The 22,603-nt window shown below is 33.2% G+C and overlaps 1 protein-coding gene across 2 annotated transcripts in view; it reads right to left on the reverse strand.

Moving 5' to 3' along the window:
• Nucleotides 1-22,270, reverse strand: part of LOC145260274 (delta(14)-sterol reductase TM7SF2-like) — a 55,676-nt gene extending 33,406 nt beyond the window's left edge. For both annotated transcript variants that reach the window (XM_080118112.1, XM_080118111.1), the window contains exons 1-2: nt 22,171-22,270; nt 1,583-1,618 (exon numbers count right to left, since the gene is read on the reverse strand). In XM_080118112.1, the coding sequence (XP_079974238.1) occupies nt 1,583-1,600 (18 nt within the window). In that variant the 5' untranslated portion in view covers nt 1,601-1,618; nt 22,171-22,270. The remainder of the gene's footprint in view (nt 1-1,582; nt 1,619-22,170) is intronic.
• Between the last annotated feature and the right edge of the window lie 333 nt (nt 22,271-22,603).

Below are 22,603 nucleotides of genomic sequence, written 5' to 3' on the forward strand. Positions count from 1 at the left end.
AATAAGTTAACAGTAACAAAGGTAGAGGCTAAGTTAAATCTGGTGACTATAACTGCAAGTACAACAGAAACACAAGAATCATAATCTAAACTCAGAATTTCTGCATAAAAAGTTAAAAAAATAAACACAAAAACTGAAAGCTGGTTTAACTGCGTGATTGGCGATATACATTAGGCATGGAAAACATTAGGTACGAGTGCAGCCTTTGAATCAGATGTAACTCAACGATCGCTCGGCTTTCCCTGGAACATGACATCAATAGCTCAGGTCTCGTTGCCGTCTGACGTAACATGGCGATCAGCGAATCAAACACCGCGCGAGTGCTACTCCCTAGCAGCAGACGAGAAATTGGATAAATATTGGAAGAGGAGAGAGAGAGAAAAAAAGAAAAAGAAAAAAGCCACCATTTCCTACATACAAGTCTGTTAGGAAGAGAAGAGGAAAACATTAATTTGACCAACAATAGCTACAGACACCGGATGCTGTAATTAACTTTTTTCAACATCAGAAACTACTGGCAAAAACAATGCAACATGCAACCACAAGAGGGAGCATTACTGACGGTGGACAACAATGCGGACTGGGACATTTTTCGCTAAATCTTAAAAAAAAAAAAAAAAAACCTAACCCACCCACTTTGTTTTAACTTTTTTTACCAACAAATACTTGAAAAAAGGACCCTAACCAGAATACCCCTAAAAAGCAAGTGGGACTTACAAAAAAGTTTGTTCCAATTTTCCTTCATAAAAAAATAATTGAAAACAAAAATAAAGTTCTTTTCCAATTTTTCTTCTTACAAAAAAAAATATTTAAGTATCACATTTTTAAACAATCAAACTTGTTTATATGTAAAAAAAAAAAAAAAAAAAAAAAAAATTTGTTCCTTTGAACCTTTGCTTGAAGTCATTTGCTTAAAATTATTTATTTGACAAAAAAAAAAAAAAAATGCACTTTTTCTTCACACAGTTAATAAAATTAAAAATTATGGTAGGTTTTTCTTTTATTTTGTTTTATGTTTATACATTTAACATTTTGCTATTTTACGTTATTTTATCAGCAACGCTCAGCATAATCCGGCTGTTGACGCCATGTTCCGAAGAAAACCAAGCAAACGCAGAATTACATCTGGTTCAAACAATGCACTGGTACCCAACATTAAAAGTGACAATGTTGTGTAAGTTGGTTTTCTATTTCTTTCCATTAAAAATGAATTCCATCCTATCACTTACCCCTGTACCTAGACTATATAAGTTTTTATCTTTTCAATAGGAGTTTCAAACATACATATCATAGTTTCATCCATTTCACTTCAGGTGATTTTTCTCACTTTGAAGTATTTTAATGTTCCTTGAGGAAAACTAATTTTTGTTAAGGGATTTTTTTTTAAAGTTAAATTTTTGTTTTTCTGATTTTTCAAAATGATTTTCCCTATGGTTTTTAAATATTTAGATGGAGAGACATCTGCATATGTAATCTTTAATTAATGGCATTCACCCGGCCTGTAACCCATCATTATAACATGATCCCACCCGAAGGGGTCAAATGAGTTCCCAAACCCTGATACAAAAAAAATCAAACTTACCCTTCTAGCTTTCGGCATTTTGATTTGTATTTATTTCTGCAAAGAGAAGAAAACCATTTTATTCACAAAAAATATCAAAAAGAATCTTTAGAACTTGAAGATTAGATTTGCCAAGTTTTAGTTAGGAATTAAATTTTTTTTTTTTTTTTTTTTTTTTTTTTTTTTTTTTTAATCTCAATCAGATATTGCTTTACAAGAAATCTGATTAGTAATAGTTTATTGGGTTTTGTCTTAATGTACTGTACTTACAATAACCCTTATCCCCGAGTGGCCGGGCCTCGATAAGTAAAAAAAAAAAAACAAAAACAAAAAAAAAAACAGAAAAAAGAAAAAAACTGGCTTTTAGATTTAAAAAGTGCTTTATTTCCATTATTTTAAACTTAAAATAGAGCATTAATGTTTAACTTTTATCTGCCAAATTGTACTTACAAAAAAAAAAAAACAAATATAAGAAAATATTTCTTACTCATATAGCTTGTCAGCCCAACTGGTCTTCAAAATACAAAGTGAATAAGGAGTTTGTTTACGTTCAGGTGTAAGCTGCATGTTAACTCCTATCACGTATGAATTTCATGATTAAAAATTTTATTAATTACATAAAAAAATTCTGGCAGTAAAAGGTTAAACAATTATGGTCTTAGAATATACTTACTGTAGAGGTAAAAGTCATCTGCTCCTCATAACAAGAGGTACCTGTGCAGTTATCTCCCCTGATAACTGGAAGTAACCAGGGAGTGATTTCCCCTGATAGCTATATATAAAGAGCAGATGAGTGTTGTTTTTTGTGTGAATATTCGCAATGAGCTAAAAGGGCACATTTTCTTACTTTACATGCCGCTATGAACAAGATCACCATTGTAAAGAATGGAAATTTGTAAAACAACGGTGGACATTGAAGGTACTCATTACCAAGCATTATGTAGCAAGGGTGCATCTATTGAAACAACCTAAGTTCCAGGGGTACTATGTAGGGAGTTTAGCAGCAAGATGTTTGTTCACATTACACTTGAACTTTTGCATGTCAGTACAGTTGAGAAAACAGGAACCCGGAAGAGAATTCCAAAGTCTAGCAGTTCTGAGGAAGAAGCTATTGGAGTAGAAGGCCTTCCTACATCTAGGGATCTCTACTGGATAGAGGTGGGACTTCGCAGCTTGTCGGGTTTGTTGGGAGGTCTTTTCGTCGAGGAGGTACAAAGGCTTGTAGTTCGTCAGAATATCTACCATAAAATACTTGTAAAACAGGCAGAGGGATGCAACATTTCGTCGATGGGACAGAGGCTGAAGCTTAGATGATAGTGACCTATCAGGTTAGTGACTCTCTTTTGAACCCTGTCCAGGAGCGAGAGACTAGTAGCAGATACACCAGCCTAAATGTGTCAGCAGTACTCCATACATGGGCGAATGGTGGTTTTGTAGAGGTACAGGATACTTTCAGGTATTAGTAACTTTCTAGCATGGTAAAGAGAGTCCATCTTCTTTGCAGCAGCCTTGGCAATAATCTCGATGTATCTATTTCAACTCATGTTCCCTGTGAACGGAGGAGCTTGAACAAAGTACTTTCAGGTTCTGAAAATATTGCTTTATGGATGAACTCTTGTGTTGCAACACGCAGCATGGCCAAATCAACAAAGTCGCCTCTTTAAAAGTGCTTGGTTAAGAGGAATGATCCTGCACTGCGTCCATATTTGGGTATTGGAGACAAAATGGTGCTAGCAGACCTGCAGAATTCAGCAGAGGTATACAAGTCAAACACTGTCAACCTTTTGAAATCTTCAGTTCTTGTTAACCAAATCTCGCAGCTGTAGAGATTGATCATCCAAACAAGTGCCTGATAAATCCGGACTTTCGTGCCGACTGTGATCTTGGGGCAAGACCACACACAGAGTTTTAGAGGACTGAAAGCATTTATCTTCATACCAATCTTGTTGCGCTTTGCTATATATAATTAAAGCTGTTGGATTTCGGTATCATTTTCATCGTACCAATCCTGATGTTTCCGCTTTTTCTGCTCTAGGATGCTTATACTGGAGTCCATGATGGCAGAGGACAGCTTGTCCCAGTGCTCTTCAGCGTCATGCGGATACTGCTTGGGCAGGTCCGCGCTAAGAGCTGCCTGGAGGTGTTGTTGGCAGGTGATATCGCCCAGCTGCTTGATGTTGAGCTTTGGTCGGCTCTGTCTTTTTTGCATCCTTTGCTTCCGCATTAAATGGATAGACATGATGGAGCGAATAAGACGGTGGTCGGTCCAACAATTGTCTGTACTGGTCATTGCTCTGGTGTTCAGCACATCACAGCGGTCTTTGGCACAGACAATGACATAGTCAATGAGGTGCCTGATTTTACTTTGAGGGTGCATCCATGATGTTTTGAATGCGTTTTTTTGTCGGAAAAGTGTGTTCGTGATGATCAGGTTATGTTCTGAGCACTTTGTCAGTAGGAGTGTACCATTTGAGTTAATGTTCCCAACTCCTTCTCTTCCAAGCGTTCCTCTCCAGTGCTGATGGTCTCGTCCCACTCTGGCATTGAAGTCCCCAAGTAGGATTATCTTGTCCCCCTTGGGGGGCCCCCGGATAAAATGGTGTCAAGGTCAGCATAAAAGGTCTCCTTTATTTCATCATGTGCATCAAGTGTTGGAGCATACACACTAATCACAGTGGCCATTTGGCTGCCCGCAAGCATCAGGCGCATGGTCATTAGGCGTTCGTTGATGCCCACAGGGGGCTCATTGAGGTGACGGATGAGGCTGTTCTTTATAGAAAAGCCCACGCCATGGATACGTGGCTCTTCTGCAGGCCTTCCTTTCCAAAAGAAGGTGTACCCGCCTTTCTCATCCCTCAGCTGCCCGTCGTCAGCCAGTCGGGTTTCAGAGAGCGCAGCTATGTCAATCTGGAACCTCCTTAGCTCTCGAGATAATGGCAGTTCTTTTTTCGGGTCGATCACTTGTTTTGTTGTCCATGAGGGTCCTCACATTCCAGGTTCCAAAATATAGGCGTAAGTTTTCTTTCTTTTTCCGACCGCGTGGTGGTGATCCCTCTGGATGCGGTAGTCCAGACGGGTTTCACATGGACCTTGAGACATGGGAGGACGTGGCTGGGAGCAGGTTGGCATGGAGGAGCGCTGTCCACGAAGGTGCTGCGCTTTATAGTAGTGACCTAAATCAAGCTGCTGAGGATAAACGCAAGCACAGAAAGGACAGATTATCAACCAGACACACCCAACCCCACCCCACCACCACTACCTTTATCTGCCCAAATTGCACAAGACAAATTGGGTCTAGGATTGGGCTCTATCCTCACCTGAGGACCCACAGAAGCCACAACGGAGGACAGTCTTACTCGGACACGAGTGACCGCCGATGATGATGATGATGATGATATAATTAAAAAAAGTTTTGCCAATAAAATAAATTAGATTGAACTACCAACTGGAATTAATTTAGGTTAAACAGTAAATTACACTCCTTCATAAAAATTAAATTGTGTTTGAAGATAAAATTAACTCAAAATCATTGACCCTGTCCTCCTCAAAAAGTACTTTTTATGCCCACTGACAATTGCAATAATGGTTTTCTCACATAACTCAAATTAACCAAACAAGGGCAAGAATTTGAAATTTTTGTAAAAAAAGAAATCTGAAATGAAAACCGGTATTTTTTAAAAAACCTATTTTAAAAGATTTTAACATAAAAAAAATAACTAAAGCAAAACACGATTTTCGTTAAAAAAGGTTTTAAATTAAACTAACACGGGTTTTTATTTTTAAAATGTTTAGAGTAAGAGACCCACCCCTCCTCCTCCCAATTTCAAAACCCCTGATGGGTTAATTTAAGTCATGTTAAACAAAACCTTAATTGTGGTTGATGGTGGACATAAAAAGTTGTGCCCCACTTCCGAATTCTTTATGAAAGGAAAACTTACGTAGAAAAAAAAAATACAAAAATATTTCTAAAATCTAAACATTTGATGCTTAATTTGGTAAAACTGATTGCCTGAGTTTAATGAAATGAAAATTTGTGAACAGAGGATGAAATATGTTGCATTTTTTAAATATTAGTAAATGAGGAACCATTTTAAGTTAAAATCTATTTAATATTACACTTGAGATGTGTACATATGCTAAATAATCACTAGAAACAAAAGCAATGGAGTCTTCATCCAAATGGAAGAGAAATCATGGTTTATCCAAAAACCAGACCGCTAGAATGACGAACGAAATGAAGTAAAAACTTGCAGTCAATTATAAAAATATATTATTTAAAATATTTATTTCACAAGATCTTTTTTATGTGAAACTTCTGCAGTTTAAAAACCATACTATTTTTTGTTTTAATTAAAACAAACTAACCAAAAAGACATTATTTGTAAGAAATTCAAGAAAAAAATTCTGCCGACACATTTTTTAGATGAGGATTTATAATTTATATTATTTGGACTATTATTCTCATCTTGGTTCCCGGGTTTGAAAAGCTACGTCTAAAGAAGGTCAGAGGTTACATCAGCTGAAAGGTTGTTGATATAACACAAACAAGATGAGGTCATTTATCACTCCCCGCTACAGCAAGATGAGATATGAAGTCAGTTTAGCATGTGTTTGTGTCGGAAATCCATATGAAAATTTGTGTACAAAGGATAAATATTGTTTCATGTTGTTCTTGTTAAATATTAGTGAATGAGGAATATTACGGTTGAAATGTGTACATTTGTTGCTGAAATGATTGTTAAAAAAAAAAAAAAAAAAGCAATGGAGTCTTTACTTAAACAGAATGACTAACGAAACAAAGTATAAACTTGCAGTTAATTATAAAAATACATTAAAAAAAAATTATTTCACAAGATTTTTTTTTATTTTTTTTATTTACATGACACTTGTACAGTTTATGATCTGTACTATTTTTTAAATTTAGGATTTTCAAGTGAAATTCAATTTTGACAGTATCTTTTGTTTATTAAATTGTTAAAAGACTTATAAAATTGTTATGCCGAAAGATTCACATTCATGCAAGCAATGAAAATATTAAAATCTTACATATAAAAATTATACGAAACTTGTAATCTAAAAAGAAAAAAAAGTAGAAATATTTTTTGCAATTATAATTTTTTTGTGTGAAAATATAAAATAAACAATGCTAAATTCAATGATAATATTGATAGTTCGCAAAACTAATTTTATATCGAATTCATTAATATGAACTTCAGGGACTTTTTTCGTAATGTTCCTGTAAAAATTAATTTTTAAAAAAATAGTTACAATTTACAATGTTTTATTTTAATAAAAAAGCAAAAATAAATCCATGCATTTTTTTTTTACTACTGAAAAACCATAATTTTAGCAAAGGTATTTTTTGTTTAAACAAAATAATACATTTCCACTAAGATTTAAATAACAATAATGGGTTTCTTATATTCCGTGATTATTATTTGATAAATGCTGAAAATTTCATTAAAATTGGTTAATTTCCTGATTTTTGATGAATGTTTTATGTAAAGGGAGGGGTTAAAATCTATACTTTTATAAATTTTTTTGTGTATTGATATCATATTAAAAGACTTTTTTTTCTATTTATTTAAAACTAGCCTGGGCGCCCAGCGTTACCCGGGTGATTGGAGATGTGTGTTGAGCAAAGAAAAAAAAAAAAAAAGTTGCAGGCTCGAACCTGTCAGCGAAGGAGGAAAGGGACGTGTAAAAAAAAAAAAAAAAAAAAAAAAATGGGTCCATCGCCAAACCGGAAATGGTGAAAGTTTAAATTAAGGCTAATCAAGAGGGGATAACTTTCGAAAATATCGGCAAAAAAAAAAAATGACCCCTTCTTGTAGAAAAGTGCCCAGTTGAGAGCGAAGGAATTAATGTTTTTAGCCAATTTTTCGATATTTGTCGTCTGCAGGGTCAAGCTTCGAAACAATACCAATCTTGTGAAAATCCATTGCCTCTGTCGAAAGTTTTAGGCAGACATACAAACATACATTTAAACAGACAGTTGAGATTTATATTATAGAAGAAAATACAACTTTCTTATATATGAGTTGTGGGATTGCATTCATCTGCAAAAGATCTAGCTAATTTGCATATTCTTTTAAAGATTGATTTTAATTAATTCAATATTAGTTTTTTTTGGTTTTCTTATGGGATGATCATCTTTAGTTAACTATTACATGTAATTATATTCATGCAAATATTCCACATGATTTATACTTGCATAATAGTTGCGTAAAAAGGTTATAGTAAACACAAACCTCTTTCTATATACATTTATGTATGCATATATATATATATATATATATATATATCCGTTTAAAAAATTTTGCCTACCAAAATCCTGTTAGATTTTGGTCTACAGAGATGAAACTTAATATATAGGGTATTCGAACCCATGCAAAACTTTATATTAGAGTTTTAGCCAGGGGGAAATCCGTGCAAAAATGTGAAAATTAAAGAAATGGAATTTGCCAGGTGAAGGTCGAACTACGGCATTATGAATATGCATGCGTAACATAGTAGCTATTGGTTCATGTTCTAATTTTTAGCCTTGCAGCAAAAATGTCTTCATAGCTCAGGCATTAATGTGAAAGGAAAGAGTAAATTGTAAGTTAAACATTTTGGTTTCAATTCTCAGTGGCGCCAGAGTCATTTTTTTTTTTTGTCTGTAACTTTAAATCATTACTATATATTGGACTCGATATAATATAATAACAAATACAAAATCTGCATTAATCAAAATATCATTTTTAAGCGTATTTTATGACTGGGCAATGCCAGGTGGCCTGCTAATGTTTATATATTTTGAGCACTGGCATTCATTTTGCACGTACCTAATTTTTTGCTTGTTGTTGTTTCTTTATGTTTAAATATATTAAAAAGGTACTTCTGCAGTTTACAATCTTTTTTTTTTTACAAGATAGTCACCAGTTATCAAGGCATGGAGGCCTCTCAGGGATAAGGGTTATTGTGTGTACAGTACGTTAGTGTTGGAGATTTGATAAAGTGTCTTGCTTAAGGAGGCGGTTCATCAGGAATTTGTTTACATTGGACTTGAAGACATCCAGGTTGTAGTCAGGTGGGAAACAGGCAACCGGAACAGAGTTCCACAGGCATGCACTTCTAAGAAAGAAGCTTTGTTCATGGAATCTACGTTTTGATTTTGGCACAGATAAGGAGTGGGGAAAATTTTTGACAGTGGTTTCAGCTAGACGGGTGTTTATCGTGAAAGATTGGCGAGGGGGAACCAGAGATTGGAGTTCAGACGAGCACCTGCCATGGTAGTAACAATAAACAAAGACAGGCTCGCAATGTCTCTCCTGTGGAAGAGAGATTGCAGGGAAGAGAAAAGGGCATCACCCACTAGGCCATGAAGTCTATTTTGTACTCTGTCAAGACAGGATAGGCTGTTTTTAGCAGCTCCTGCCCAGGTATGGCAGTAGTACTCCATCCTTGGACATACTTGGCTTTTATACAGATAGAGAATTGCATCAGGGGTGAGATATCTTCTGGAACAGTAGAAGGATCCTACCATCTTTCCAGCGACCTTGACAACTGACTTGATGTACGTGTTCCATTTCAGGTCAGGAGTAAAGGTCAAGCCCAGAAGCTTATCAAAACATGGAGCTTCCCCTAGACGAGAGCCATCCATTTCAATTGATGCCAGATGGGGATCAGAGCGTTGATGATGTAAAGATAGGAGTTTGGTTTTAGATGCATTAAAAGTAACCAGTCACCTCCTCCACCACTGTACCACGCGCTCGAGATCAGAGGAGAGAAAACCAGAGAGAACTTTGTCATTTACAGCCTTTGATGTGTTGCCATAGATGGTCGTGTCATCAGCATAGATGTCAACGAATGATTTAAGTATGTGTTTTGGGAGATCATTGATGTAGATCAGGAAGAGAGTTGGGCCTAGGATGGAACCCTGAGGGACTACAGCATTAATATTGAGGGCCTCTAATTTCTGCCCGGAGAGAAATGATTTAATGATAGAGAAAACATTTCCAGTTATACTGTAGCTGGAAATCTTGTGAAGTAGGCCCTTATGCCATACTTTATCGAAGGCCTTTGATATGTCAAGAGCAATTGCTCTAGAGAGGAAAACAGTTAGCACATCTGCTGTAGATCTGGCAGAATGGAAACCATATTGCATGTCACTAAGAAGGTTATTTCTGCTGAGGTGGTTGACTACTTCTCTATTTAATATGGATTCCAGCAGCTAACTCATGACACACAGGAGACTTATTGGTCTGTACTGAGAGGGAGATGACTTATCACCTGAATTTTTAAATACAGCGCATACTGACGAGGTTTTCCAGTGTGTTGGGAAGCACTTCTCTTTAAGGCAATGCTTAAACAGTTTTGTAAGTATGAGGGCAAGTTCTGGTTGAAGCTTTTTCAGCACAATGATTGGAATGCCGTCAGGACCAATTGCTTTACTGGAATCAAGATTCTTGATTAGTTTGGCGACTTCATACACAGATATTTGTATGTTGCAGAGCGTGTCATCCGTTATAGGAGGAAATAGTTGCACTAATAATGCTATTATTCAGAAACTTATTCTTAAGGTGAGGAGAGGGGATTTTGTTATTAAACACATGACCCTTATGGCAACAAAAACTGATCTAGTGAAGATAACCATAAACATAGCAAAAATAAACATTTTGTCAACTTATTATTTGGAACACCTATTAACATACATAAAACAAAAGTAAACGACTTGTTACAATGAAACGATGTTAATTAATCAACAACAAAAATTAAATACATATCTCAGAGGTCCCTGATGGCAATAATTATAGGGGTGGGGGAAAATACTTCTCTTTTCTGCCAAAGAAATTCCATGAGATGAAGGTGGACCATATTAGTTCTCATCCCCAACAATTTTCGAATGCGTCTTTTGGCATGAAACCAAAAACCTTCATTTAAAAAGAAATTTGTTTTTATTTATTTTCGTTATTCGTAAAATAACCCACATAAGTATTTATTTGCATGTCTAGTAGTATAAATGAAGTATAATATTTGACGTTTGTGATCAAACTTTAATATTAGTCAGAAATTGACAGTTTAATGAACTCAAAATCACACAAATTTTGCCTAGGAAAGTAAAAGTCAGCATCATGCTTTTTTTTTTTTTTTTTTTTTTTTTTTTTAAATCTTTAATAATAATAATGGGAAAACGTGTTTACTTATAAAGAAGCAGGAAAGATGATGTATCCAAAGCTGTAAATGTGTTTAATGGCTCCAAAAATTGGGTTGGTTTTGTTGACCTGGAATTCAACATGCTTAGTGAAGGACAACCTTTGGTCAATGATTATACCAAGATCCTTCTCATTGGTCTTTTTTAGCGTGCAGCAGCTTCCATCGTTTTACATCATGGTGTATGAATAGTTGCGATTGTTATTACCTAAATGCTTTGTTGTACACTTCTCAAGATGAAACTGCATACACATAATATTCGCCCAGGATTGGAGTTGGTTTAGGTCACTCTGCAGATTGGAGTGCTGAATATCTTGCGAATCAGTAATGACTTGAAAAATTTTGGTGTCATCAGCAAACATGAGAACGAAACTCCAACATTTCCGGGATATAAGCAATGAAGAGAATGAAGAGCAATGGGCCAAGAACAGAGCCCTGTTTCCAGTGTATGAGAAAACTACGAACCCACAGTAGCATATAACCCCGGATTCCGAAGGTACTCAATTGTACGAGGAGTCACTCATGAGGGACAGTGTCAAAGGTCTTAGCATAATCCAGAAAGATGACATCAATTGGTAGATTATAACCGTGCCTCTGTCCGGAGCTCCAATGAGGTTAGTGACAGTTGACTTGCCAAAAGTAAATACATGTTATTGTTCACAAAGTTGTTTTTCTTGAGGTGGTCAGTAATGTCTAGAATATTAGCTGTTTCAAGATATTGTAAACAACTGATGAGGAAGACTGGACTGTAATTGGCTGGGTTGGACTTGTTACTTTTCTTATTAGCTTTATCATCGTAAAAAAAAAAAAAAAAAAAAAAAAAAAAAAAAAAAAAAAGGTTGGCGCAATCTCGTTTTATATACAAACTTCATTCTTTGTATTTTTTAAGATTAAAGACTAACTTTTAAAAAACCTTACTATAACATTTACTGGGTTTGTATTACTGTACACATAGATTCGAAAAAGTTGTCAAAATATATATATATATAACAAATAAATGTTATCAAAGGCAAGATAAGTTACTTTTCTACCTAACTGGATATATTTTTGTGTTTTTATTCAGTGTAACATGTTTATTCAGCTCGAAAAACATGCAGTGTTTACCGATGTATTGGAAAATTCAAAATGGCGCCCGACTCTCTCTCGGAGAGGGTAAGTTTGGGAAAAGGTATTATAAATAATAAACTAGACAAAATACTGTTAGAAATTTGCTCAATATGTTACCGTGACATAAGTTGACATATATTCGGTTGTTTTTTAATAGTATTTTGTCTAGTTTATTATTTATAACATCTTTTCCCAAACTTACCGTGTTAAAGAGACAGTCGGGCGCCATTTTGAATTTTCCAATACATCGGTAAACACTGTATGTTTTTCAAGCTGAATAAACATGTTACACTGAATAAAAACACAAAAAATAAATCCAGTTTGGTAGAAAAGTAACTTATCTTGCTTTTGATAACATTTATTCGTTATATATTTGTTTTTTGACAACTTTTTCGAATCTATGTGTGCAGTAATACAAACCCCATTTACTTTTTAATTAAAAGAGAAAAAAAAGTTGCTGCAGCTTCTTTTTTAAATGAAAATATTGTTGATTTTCTCTTCATCGTCGCATAAAGACTACATTTTGTATTATTGTTATCAACTTTGTTACATTAAAAAAATTGGCAAGATTGTTGTTTAGTTGTATGAATTCTTTTTAACCTTATATCAAACATAAGGGAATAAAGTGGATGACATTGCTACCTCACTGAACATACGAAAGTTTTCACAAGTAAACAAATGAATAATATAAGAGTTTTAAATAAAAATAATTTTGACACCTGCATGTCACTGACATATTAGCAACAGAGATGAATTATTGACCCTTGTTCTTCAAAAGAGAACTGCCGTCTAACGGCTATTATGTGAACCTCAAATAGAAGCAAGTGTTTATGATAACGCAAAAATATGAAAATCGAAACAGTTATTGTATAAAAAATGTATAAAATATAATTTTAATGTATTAATTTCAATGATTGATTCATAATTGAAAATAAAATAAGATAAAAACATGAAAAAATTATAGATTTTTAGAATTATTTGTTTTTTTTTCTTTTTTACGGTAATGTTGTATAAAATTGTAACAAAATATAAAAAAAACTTAAAACATTTATAGATAGGTTTAAAAATATTTTTTTTTTGTACAGAAAGATTGTATAAAAATGTAGCAAAATATAATTTTAGTTTCCATGCATTTTTAGAAAAAGAAGAGTTATCAACCCCTGTTCTTTGGCTGACAAGTGAGATCTGTCAGCGGTTCTTGAAACTAAAATACACACATTTACCTCATGTTACTGATATGCAGAAGTGCCATAATTTCTTTTATTTTAAAAATAAAACTTTTTCCTAAATAAACAGAAAACAGAACTTTTCATTTTTATTTCAGACTTTAATCTTCAGGAAAACTTTGTGGATCCGGATCCAGGTGATCCAACAGTACACACGCAAACAATAGGTTTGTGAGCCCCTTCAAAAAGAAAAAAAAAAAAAAAAAAAAAAAAGGAAGTGTGTGTGTGTGGGGGGGGACAGACTTTTGGGATGCATATGATGGAGATGCAGGAATAAAAGAGAAGTGTTTCCGCGCATCATCATATACATCCATGAACAATATCAATTTTAAAATAAAATTCTGTTTATTGTTTACTAGCCGTACCTGGCCATGCGTTGCTTTGGCTTAGTGGAGAAAAAAAAAAAAAAAAAAAAAAAAAAATCCAAAGGGTTATGGAATTTTTCCCATGTGAATTTTTTTTTTTTTTTTTTTTTTAAATTACATTTTCACCCCAAACAAGGCACATTGCCACTGTAGTGTAGGGAGCTACTATCAGGGGCACTATGTTGGGATTTGGGCAGCAAGATGTCGGTTCACGTTACACTTTAACTTCTGCATGTCAGTACAGTTGGGGGAAGTAGGGACCTGGAATGGAATTCCAGAGTCTAGCGGTTCTGGGGAAGAAACTACTGGAGTAGAAAGATCTTTTACATCTAGGGATCTCTACTGTGTGGGGGTGTGATTTAGCTGCCTGTCGGGTTTGTCGAGGGTGTCTACGTCGTGGGGGCACAAGTGTCTGCAGTTCGTCAGAGCATTCATCATTAAAATACTTGTAGAACAGGCAGAGGGATGCAACGTTTCGTCGATGGGACATAGGCTGAAGCTTAGATGACAGTTCAGGGCCTATCAGATTGGCGACTCTCTTTTGAATCTTGTCTAGGAGCGAGAGACTAGCAGCAGATGCACCAGCCCAAATGTAACAGCAATACTCCATACATGGGCGAATGGTGGCCTAATAAAGGTACAGGATTTTTTTCAGGTGTCAGTAGTTTTCTAGCACGGTAGAGGGAGCCTACCTTCTTTGCAGCAGCCCTGGCAATGTTTTCAATATAATTGTTCAAACTCATGTTTCCTGTGAATGTTAGGCCAAGCAGTTTGAAAGATGTACTCTCAGACAGGGAGTCACTGGCCATTGCTATAGGTGGTAGAGAAGGTTTCTTGTAATTATTGAAGGAAACAAGCTTAGTTTTGGCAGCATTGAATTTAACCATCCATTTTTGTCCCCATTCCACTACAGATTGGAGGTCATCCTCTAGTGTTTCTGCCATGTCCTTAGATATGTGTTCATTTGTTTTTCACTCATGTCTGTTATAGAGAGTGGTTTCATCAGCAAATACACCCATCTCTGAAACAATTTTATTTGGGAGGTCATTTATGAATATCAGGAATAAGTATTGTTTAGATGTACGACTGTCGAGGACAACGTGGATTTTTCTCTTAAGATTTAATTACATTATGTATTCTTCCAGTGATACCATATGATCTAATTTTCCTTAGAAGACCATCGTGCCATACCCTGTCAAAAGCCTTAGATATATCAAGGGCTACCGCTCTACCTTGCCCTGTTTTGTCCAGTGAATGTTCAGAGACTACAGTTAAGATATCTGCTGTTGAACAGGCTTGCCTAAATCCATATTGTTTGTCGGTCAGGAGTTTAGCAGCTGTTAGGTGTTGACTAGGGCTTGATTTACAAAGGACTCAAATATTTTGTCGAAAAGCGGAAGGAGGCTAATGTGGCAATAATTTAGTGGGTCAGTTCTTTCACTAGTATTCTGGAGGACTGGTACCACAGTTAGCATACCCCAAAACCTATAAAAGTTGACATGTCAAATATCAAATGGAACGAAATTTAAATTTCCGTTCTATTTTTACAACAACCATAAAACAGAGCATTCTCTGCAAGTTTGACTAAAAATCATTTTATTTTCAGTTATTCTGTACTTTCACTTAACAATTTAATAAGCAAAAAGATATTGTAAAACTTGAATTTAATGTGAAAATACTATTAAAAAAAATAGCATGCTAATATAAGTGCATAAACACCACTTCATTTGAGATATTTATATGTCAAAAGACCGTTTGAATAATTTTTGTCAGTTGTGTTTGTATAATATTTTTTGCAATTTTGAATAATTTTTGTCAGTTGTGTTTGTATTATATTTGTGCAATTTTGCATAATTTTTGTCAGTTGTCTTTGTATTATATTTTTGCAATTTTGAATAATTTTTGTCAGTTGTTTTGTATAATATTTTTGCAATTTTGAATAATTTTTGTCAGTTGTGTTTATATAATATTTTTGCAATTTTGAATAATTTTTGTCAGTTGTGTTTATATTATATTTGTGCAATTTTGAATAATTTTTGTCAGTTGTGTTTATATTATATTTTTGCAATTTTGAATAATTTTTGTCAGTTGTGTTTGTATAATATTTTTGCAATTTTGAATAATTTTTGTCAGTTGTGTTTATATTATATTTTTGCAATTTTGAATAATTTTTGTCAGTTGTGTTTATATTATATTTTTGCAATTTTGAATAATTTTTGTCAGTTGTGTTTGTATAATATTTTTGCAATTTTGAATAATTTTTGTCAGTTGTGTTTATATTATATTTTTGCAATTTTGAATAATTTTTGTCAGTTGTGTTTATATAATATTTTTGCAATTTTGAATAATTTTTGTCAGTTGTGTTTATATAATATTTTTGCAATTTTGAATAATTTTTGTCAGTTGTGTTTATATTATATTTTTGCAATTTTGAATAATTTTTGTCAGTTGTGTTTGTATTATGATTTTGCAATTTTGAATAATTTTTGTCAGTTGTGTTTATATTATATTTGTGCAATTTTGAATAATTTTTGTCAGTTATGTTTATATAATATTTTTGCAATTTTGAATAATTTCATAATTATGAATGAATTCACATCTACTTTAAAAAGTAGTTCATCAATTGCGCTTCATTTTATTATTTTATTTACTACGGTCTTTGAAACAGTAAATATTAAAGTTGGTTTTCGGGTCAACGCTTCAAGTGCATTTTCTGGTCTGATGCTGTACATTCATGTTAACATAACGAATACATATGTACAAAGAAAACACGCACACACGCACATGTATCCCAATATTATGTGGCTTAATAGTTTTATGGCACACACACACACACACACACACACACAGATGCACTGAAGCAAAAAAAAAAAAACAAAAAAAAAACAACACACACACACACACACATGTATGTGTAGAAGCACAAACATGCTTGTGCAAGTTTTTGTGGCTTAATGGCACACACACACACACGTAAACAAAAACAAATGCACGCACAAGCACACGCATGCGGAAGTTTATACAACCTATTAGTTTAATGGCACACACACACACACAGCAACTTTTCTTTTTAATGTGCAAATGTAAGTGTAATGAATTGTCGGTGTGTTTAATGTGATAAGTAATAAGATAGAAAGGTCCTCTTTCGTACGTATATAATCGAAAGAGGCCATATTGCAATAAAAGTGAGCGTTCGGTTTTTAGGCTGATACCATTACTCTAGAATGTAGGAATGTTTAGAGTTCAGCCAATCGAAATTCAGTGAATATGTAAAGGGAGACTTTATTATTTGTGTAGATGAAAAATAGTAAGAGTATGTGATGTGTATAAATTCAGTAGCCAATTAATGACGGTGTAGACACGGGGAAACTAGGAAAAAGTATAAATTCATGCAGTGAAGAATGGGGTCGTAAGAAGACTTATGGAATAGGGGATAAAATTGGAACTACTTCCTCTGTAGGTTATGACGATGTCGCTCCTAAGAATAAATGTAATGTTTTAATATTACAAATTAACATGTCTAAAATGTCATTCTATTGTTAAAGAAGGTAATGGCTAATAGTGTTAACATAATAAATTTGTATGCGCCATCTGCTGTTGTAAAACAAACATTTTTAACGAACTGCACAGACAAGAGTTAATAAAATAAAATTAATTTTAAAGTCTTCTGTTGGCACTTATGTATCTAAAGATAATGTTGCTTACAGGCCTCTATACTATTTTGGAAAAAAAAAAGCGCCAGAAAATAAAGACCACCTCTACCAATCTAAATAAATCAAAACACTTTTTAGGTCGATTTTGTATTCGCAATTTTTATTATCTTAAGAGTCATATATTCTATTATATGAATATATATTTTTAATATTAGAAACCTGTCATAAAAAAAAATCTTCATATCGCGTAATATTTGAATTTAATATCATTAAAAGCTTTTTAAAAATAATTATTGTTTAGAATTATGCTTTTTTGTTGTTGTAATTCAAATAATCATATTACTGAGAAAAAAAATTATCAAGAAAAAGTATTTTTAACATAATATTGATTTTATGTCCCATTTTATTCGCAACTTGAAGGTAAAAGAAATAAACAGGATTTTATAAATATATAAAAATATATTTTTTTTAATTATTTCATCTTTAAAAAAATGTTGAAATTTTTTATTGACCTACATTTTGTTTGTTTAGTTTTCTTAACATAAAATATGGAGGGAGGGGGGGAGTGAACACCTAAAAAAATATTTCCTCTAGTAGTATATTTAAAGAAACCTACTTTTATTATGTCAATTTATTTAACAATGAATAAATATTCCTAAACTAGCACCGCATAGTATTCTTTTCATAAACTGGGTCGACCATTTCCAGGACTCGGCTATAGTATTCATGTAATGATTTTTTTTTTTTTTCATTTAACATTCTTTCATTGTTCCACTGATTATTTAGCATCCCAAATTTTACCTTGCAAAATATGCTAATTTTTGCTATGTTTATGCTGGTTATTTCCCCTAGATCGGAGTTTTTGTTGTCATAAATGCCAAACATTTATCGCCTGTAATTTCAGGCCATTAAACTACGGTTTTACCTTTAATCGATAATAATATACTATAGAATTAAAAAAGGCACCTGTTCTTTTTTCGTAATTGGCAATCCCAATTGTTTAGACTCATTTGCTATTCACACCTGCAATAGGTGTGTCAGAAACTGAAAAATATTGAATAATTCGACCCCCTGGTTTTCCAAGCTTATAACTACTCAAAAAATGTAATTTTTTTTTTCAATTAAAGGAGCAAGGACCAAGGTTTCATTAAGAAAAAAAAAGGTTTTAAACTTCGGACTTTACAGGTAAATTTCTAAAAAACACTACTTTTTTGTTTTAAATTTGAATATATTATTTATTGATCTTTTATCTTCAATTTGTGATATATAATACCTTGGTGAGTAAATTAATTATTTACTTTTTAATAGACATTTCAAAATGGGGGGAGGCAAGAATTAAAAAAAAAAAAAAAAACGTTTATCTAAAATATTATATTCGGTTTATTGGAAAGAGCATAAAATTTCACATTGACCCTGAAAATATCGTAAAAATTGAATCAATAGAAAGAGTTTGCAAGCTTTTTAAAGTTTAAAAATTGAATAATACTGAACTCATAAAATTCAATTAATTTCATTACTGCTTTTTAAAAAAAAAAAAATATTTCTATTACTTTTTATACAACTTTAATAGTTTATTTTGGAAGTATAATCCATAAAGAAAATAAACATTCACTTTTAAAAGAGAAATTACGAGTTTTTTTGTTTTTTTTAATTTTATTCGCAGTTTCGTGTTAGGGGTGTCAAAAATTCTGGTACACCTACAAGGGTACGATGCTACTCAAACGAAAACAATTGACAAGCTAGCTAGAGAAACACAGGATTATTAAACAAATTATCTAAGAAAATTTCATCGGTTTAAAAATTAGATGAAAAAATAAATTTGCTTTTGACAAACAGAAAAATTAAAACAATGGGGGGGGGGGATGCAAATTTAAGAAAGTTTTGATACTAAAATAAAATACATCACATCAGGAGTCCTGATGATCAGGACAGCCTCCAATGGGAGAAGGGTGTCTTATTTCACTTATTGGGGGAGGAGGGGATACTACTATGTTTTGTTTTAATTAAAACAAGCTAAACAAAAAAAAAGACATTTGTCAGAAATTAAAAAAAAAAAAAAAATCTGCCGACACGTTTTTTTAGATGAGGACTTTATAATTTATATTATTATATTATTTTCATCTTGGTTCCCGGGTTTGAAAAGCTGCGCCTAAAGAAGGTCAGAGGTTACTTCAGCCGAAAGGTTGTGGATATAACAACCAAGATGAGATCATTTGTCGCTCCCACGGCAGTACTGCACCAAGATCAGGCATGAAGTCAGTTTAACGTGTGTTTGTGTGTCGGGAATCCATATCCTCCTCTCCTCAAAAGGGGAGGCATTCTGAACGGCTACAAACTTTCCCGTGAATGGAGCCGTAGACATCCGTCACTAGTCGTCTTCTCAAAGGAGGTGACAAAGCATAGGAGGATGGCCTCATTGCCCTGAACAGAATCACTATTCCCTTACTCGAAGGCAAACTCTCAACATGCCAAACATAATTTACAATGCCTCCCCCACGGACAGAGTTAGACACCAGGGTCGTTTTTAACGTGGTTAGAAGGAACAAAAATAAAGTGTCAAGTTTGCTTCGAATAACGAAAAACAAAAACACCATTATCAAAACTCCTTCTTTCATCACCGTGTCAGAATGGGGAGGGAGGGAGGGGAGGCAGAAACGTACCCCCTCTACCTAACCCCCAGGTGTGAGGAGGAAAAAAGAGATGACCCCCCCCCCCTAAAAAATTAGTCAGTTGCTGCTGCTTTTAACTCTCGTCTTTGTTGAACCTGAGTCACAAGAAAGAGGAGGGGGGGGCACTTCCATCAATTCTTTCTCTCTGCATCTTAGAAGAATCTTTCAATGTTATTTGAATAGAAACAGAAAGAAGGGGTCAGAGGTAAACAAAACAAAACTGTGAAAAATATATTTAAAATTTAATTTAATTCAGAAAAAAAAAAAAAAACTTGTTCTAAACTTTAACCTAAATATAAAAACTACATATCCATAGTGTTGCCGGAAATCTTTTGAGTATAATATTTTTATACCAATTTACCAAATCAGACTTTTTAAAAATAAGATATTGAAAATTAAAATTTATTATTGCGATATGTCCGATCATAAAATTATTAAATGAATCAACTTGTTCTAAAGTTATGTGGTTTCAATCTTTTTTTTTTTTTTTTTTTTTTTAAATTGTGGGATGTAAACAGACATTGCAAAATAAATAACTAAAAAAAAAATTTTTCGGTACTGAACGAACCAATAAATACCTTATCGGATTATGCCGGCTTCCTCCAAAGGAGAAATTTTACAGGGAATATCAAATTCACAATCGATCCCCAACCGCGTGTATATACAGTACTCTTGTCTTAAGAAGATGACATACAGCCCAAATAGTCACCCATGTGGTACTGGACTGGTCAGGCTTCATATCGCTTATCTTCGGTAATCTAACGAGAACTGGTCTATCAACACGATTATGCAATCCTTTCTGCCTTTGCAACCGACAGCTTAAATGCTTCCAAATTCCTCAAGTTTCAAAAGGCCACAAACTAATTAAATTTAAAAAGGCCATTAAAAAGATTAAAATGACCGAGTTGTTTTCGAAGAAACAAAAATGCATCATGGTGGATTTAATTTTATAATTCAATATTGTACTTAGGCACTTATGAAAACCATCCTTAACATGCGGTGGTGGTGGGGGTGTTGTAACTATTCTGTACTTCCACCTAACAATTTGAAAGATATGAAACTTGAATTTAACTTTAAAATACTACTTTAAAAAATAGCACGGTAACAAATGCATAAACACCTTCAATATTTATTAAAATAGGATTTTAAAATTTTGGTTTTATTTTGATATTGCATTTTCAATAAATAATTGGTGCTAGTAAATAAAAAAGCGTGCAAACTGCAAGTCACATATAGTCGAGAAACACAGACACAAAAAGTTACCTCATAATTTTATTACAGATTTTCTTTAATTCAAACACTTTTAAATATACAAACCCAACAAAAATATCACTTTACTTTTTTTCTCTAAAATAAAATACGACTAAAAACGCGAATTAGAATTAAAAGTCTGCTCATGAAAGGATGCTCGAATTAACTTTTGAACCGGCATAGCACAAAAGGTTAATGACTGCAAAAAATAAATAAAAACCGATCTTTTAAAGAAAACAATATTAAAAGAAAAGAAATCGGTGCTTATACCACAGCGCTACTTTTAAATATTTTTTTCCAGATTAAATTAAAGCTTCACGATATCTTTTTCTCAATTAAATTGTTAGGTAGAAGCACAGAATACTTACAAAACACCCTCCCTTTCTCATGTTAAGAATAGCTTTCAAAATAACATTATTTCAGCACCGTGGCAAAAGTGCACAAATACCAAAAAATCTGACTAATCTCTATAATAAAATTATGCGACAAATTCTCGTGTGTCTGTACGCATTCGAAAGGAATTAAAGCATTTAAACTGTCGAATGGAAAGTTATTTAAAGTGGTTTCTTCTTATTTAACAGATCGACAGTTTTGGAAGCTGTTTACATTCGATAATATTATGAACAGAACTATATTAACAACAGTTTAAGAAGTTGGTTAATAAATAATTTAATTAACAATTAATAAATTAGTTAACTTTTAAAAACCTAGGCTTATTACAAATTTTTTTTTAAGCGAAACAAAAATTAAAATAAAGACATGCCTGGATAACACTGGATAGGGACAACTCGTTTAATCAACGGAGAATAATTTTTTTTTTTTTTTTTTTTTTTACATAAAAGAAATGAATTAAAGGATGTTTTTAACGTTTTTGTATAAAAATAACAAAAGAAAACGACCCCCCATTTTATGACCACGTAAAATACTCCGTATTAACCCGTCTAATAACAAATCCATTTCGTTAACAGCAAAAAAAGAAAATTCAGTGCGTCTACTAAAAGATTTTTTAAGCTAATTAGAACAGCCGCAAATTCATAAGTAGACACAGTTGAAATATATTGTACGTTTAAAAACCAACATAACTTTCTAAGGAATATTATATTTGAGGAAAAATAGTAAAAAAAAAAAATATCTACTACTTACGAGAGGACGATGGCTGGATGTGAGAGTAATCCAGCGAGGACACTTGGCGGGCTTGCTTTTGATTGGTCAATATCAAAGAGTAAAGCTTTTCGCGCATTCTGATTGGCTGATGCCAATGACGCCCCTCTGATTGACGGTTGTTAATTTTTAGGTTTTTTTTTTTTTTTTTTGTAACAATTCTCAATTTTTATTTCATATTTCATTACCAAAATGAGAAAATCAATTACAAAAACCAATTGTTCTATAAGATATCGATTTCTAAATACATATATATTTGTGACAAGATGCCTGGTTAGAAATGTAAAGAATAACAAATAATTTCAAATTAATTTTTTTAAAATTAATTAGCAAATAAAAATATATTTCCTTTTGTATTTATCAAAAGGTAAGTTATAGGTGAATTGACACAGAATATTGTCTGCCTTCCTCCCGT

The sequence above is a fragment of the Euprymna scolopes genome, chromosome 36 (genome assembly GCF_053919585.1).
Source record: "Euprymna scolopes isolate OS-2025 chromosome 36, ASM5391958v1, whole genome shotgun sequence".
Classification (NCBI taxonomy): domain Eukaryota; kingdom Metazoa; phylum Mollusca; class Cephalopoda; order Sepiida; family Sepiolidae; genus Euprymna; species Euprymna scolopes.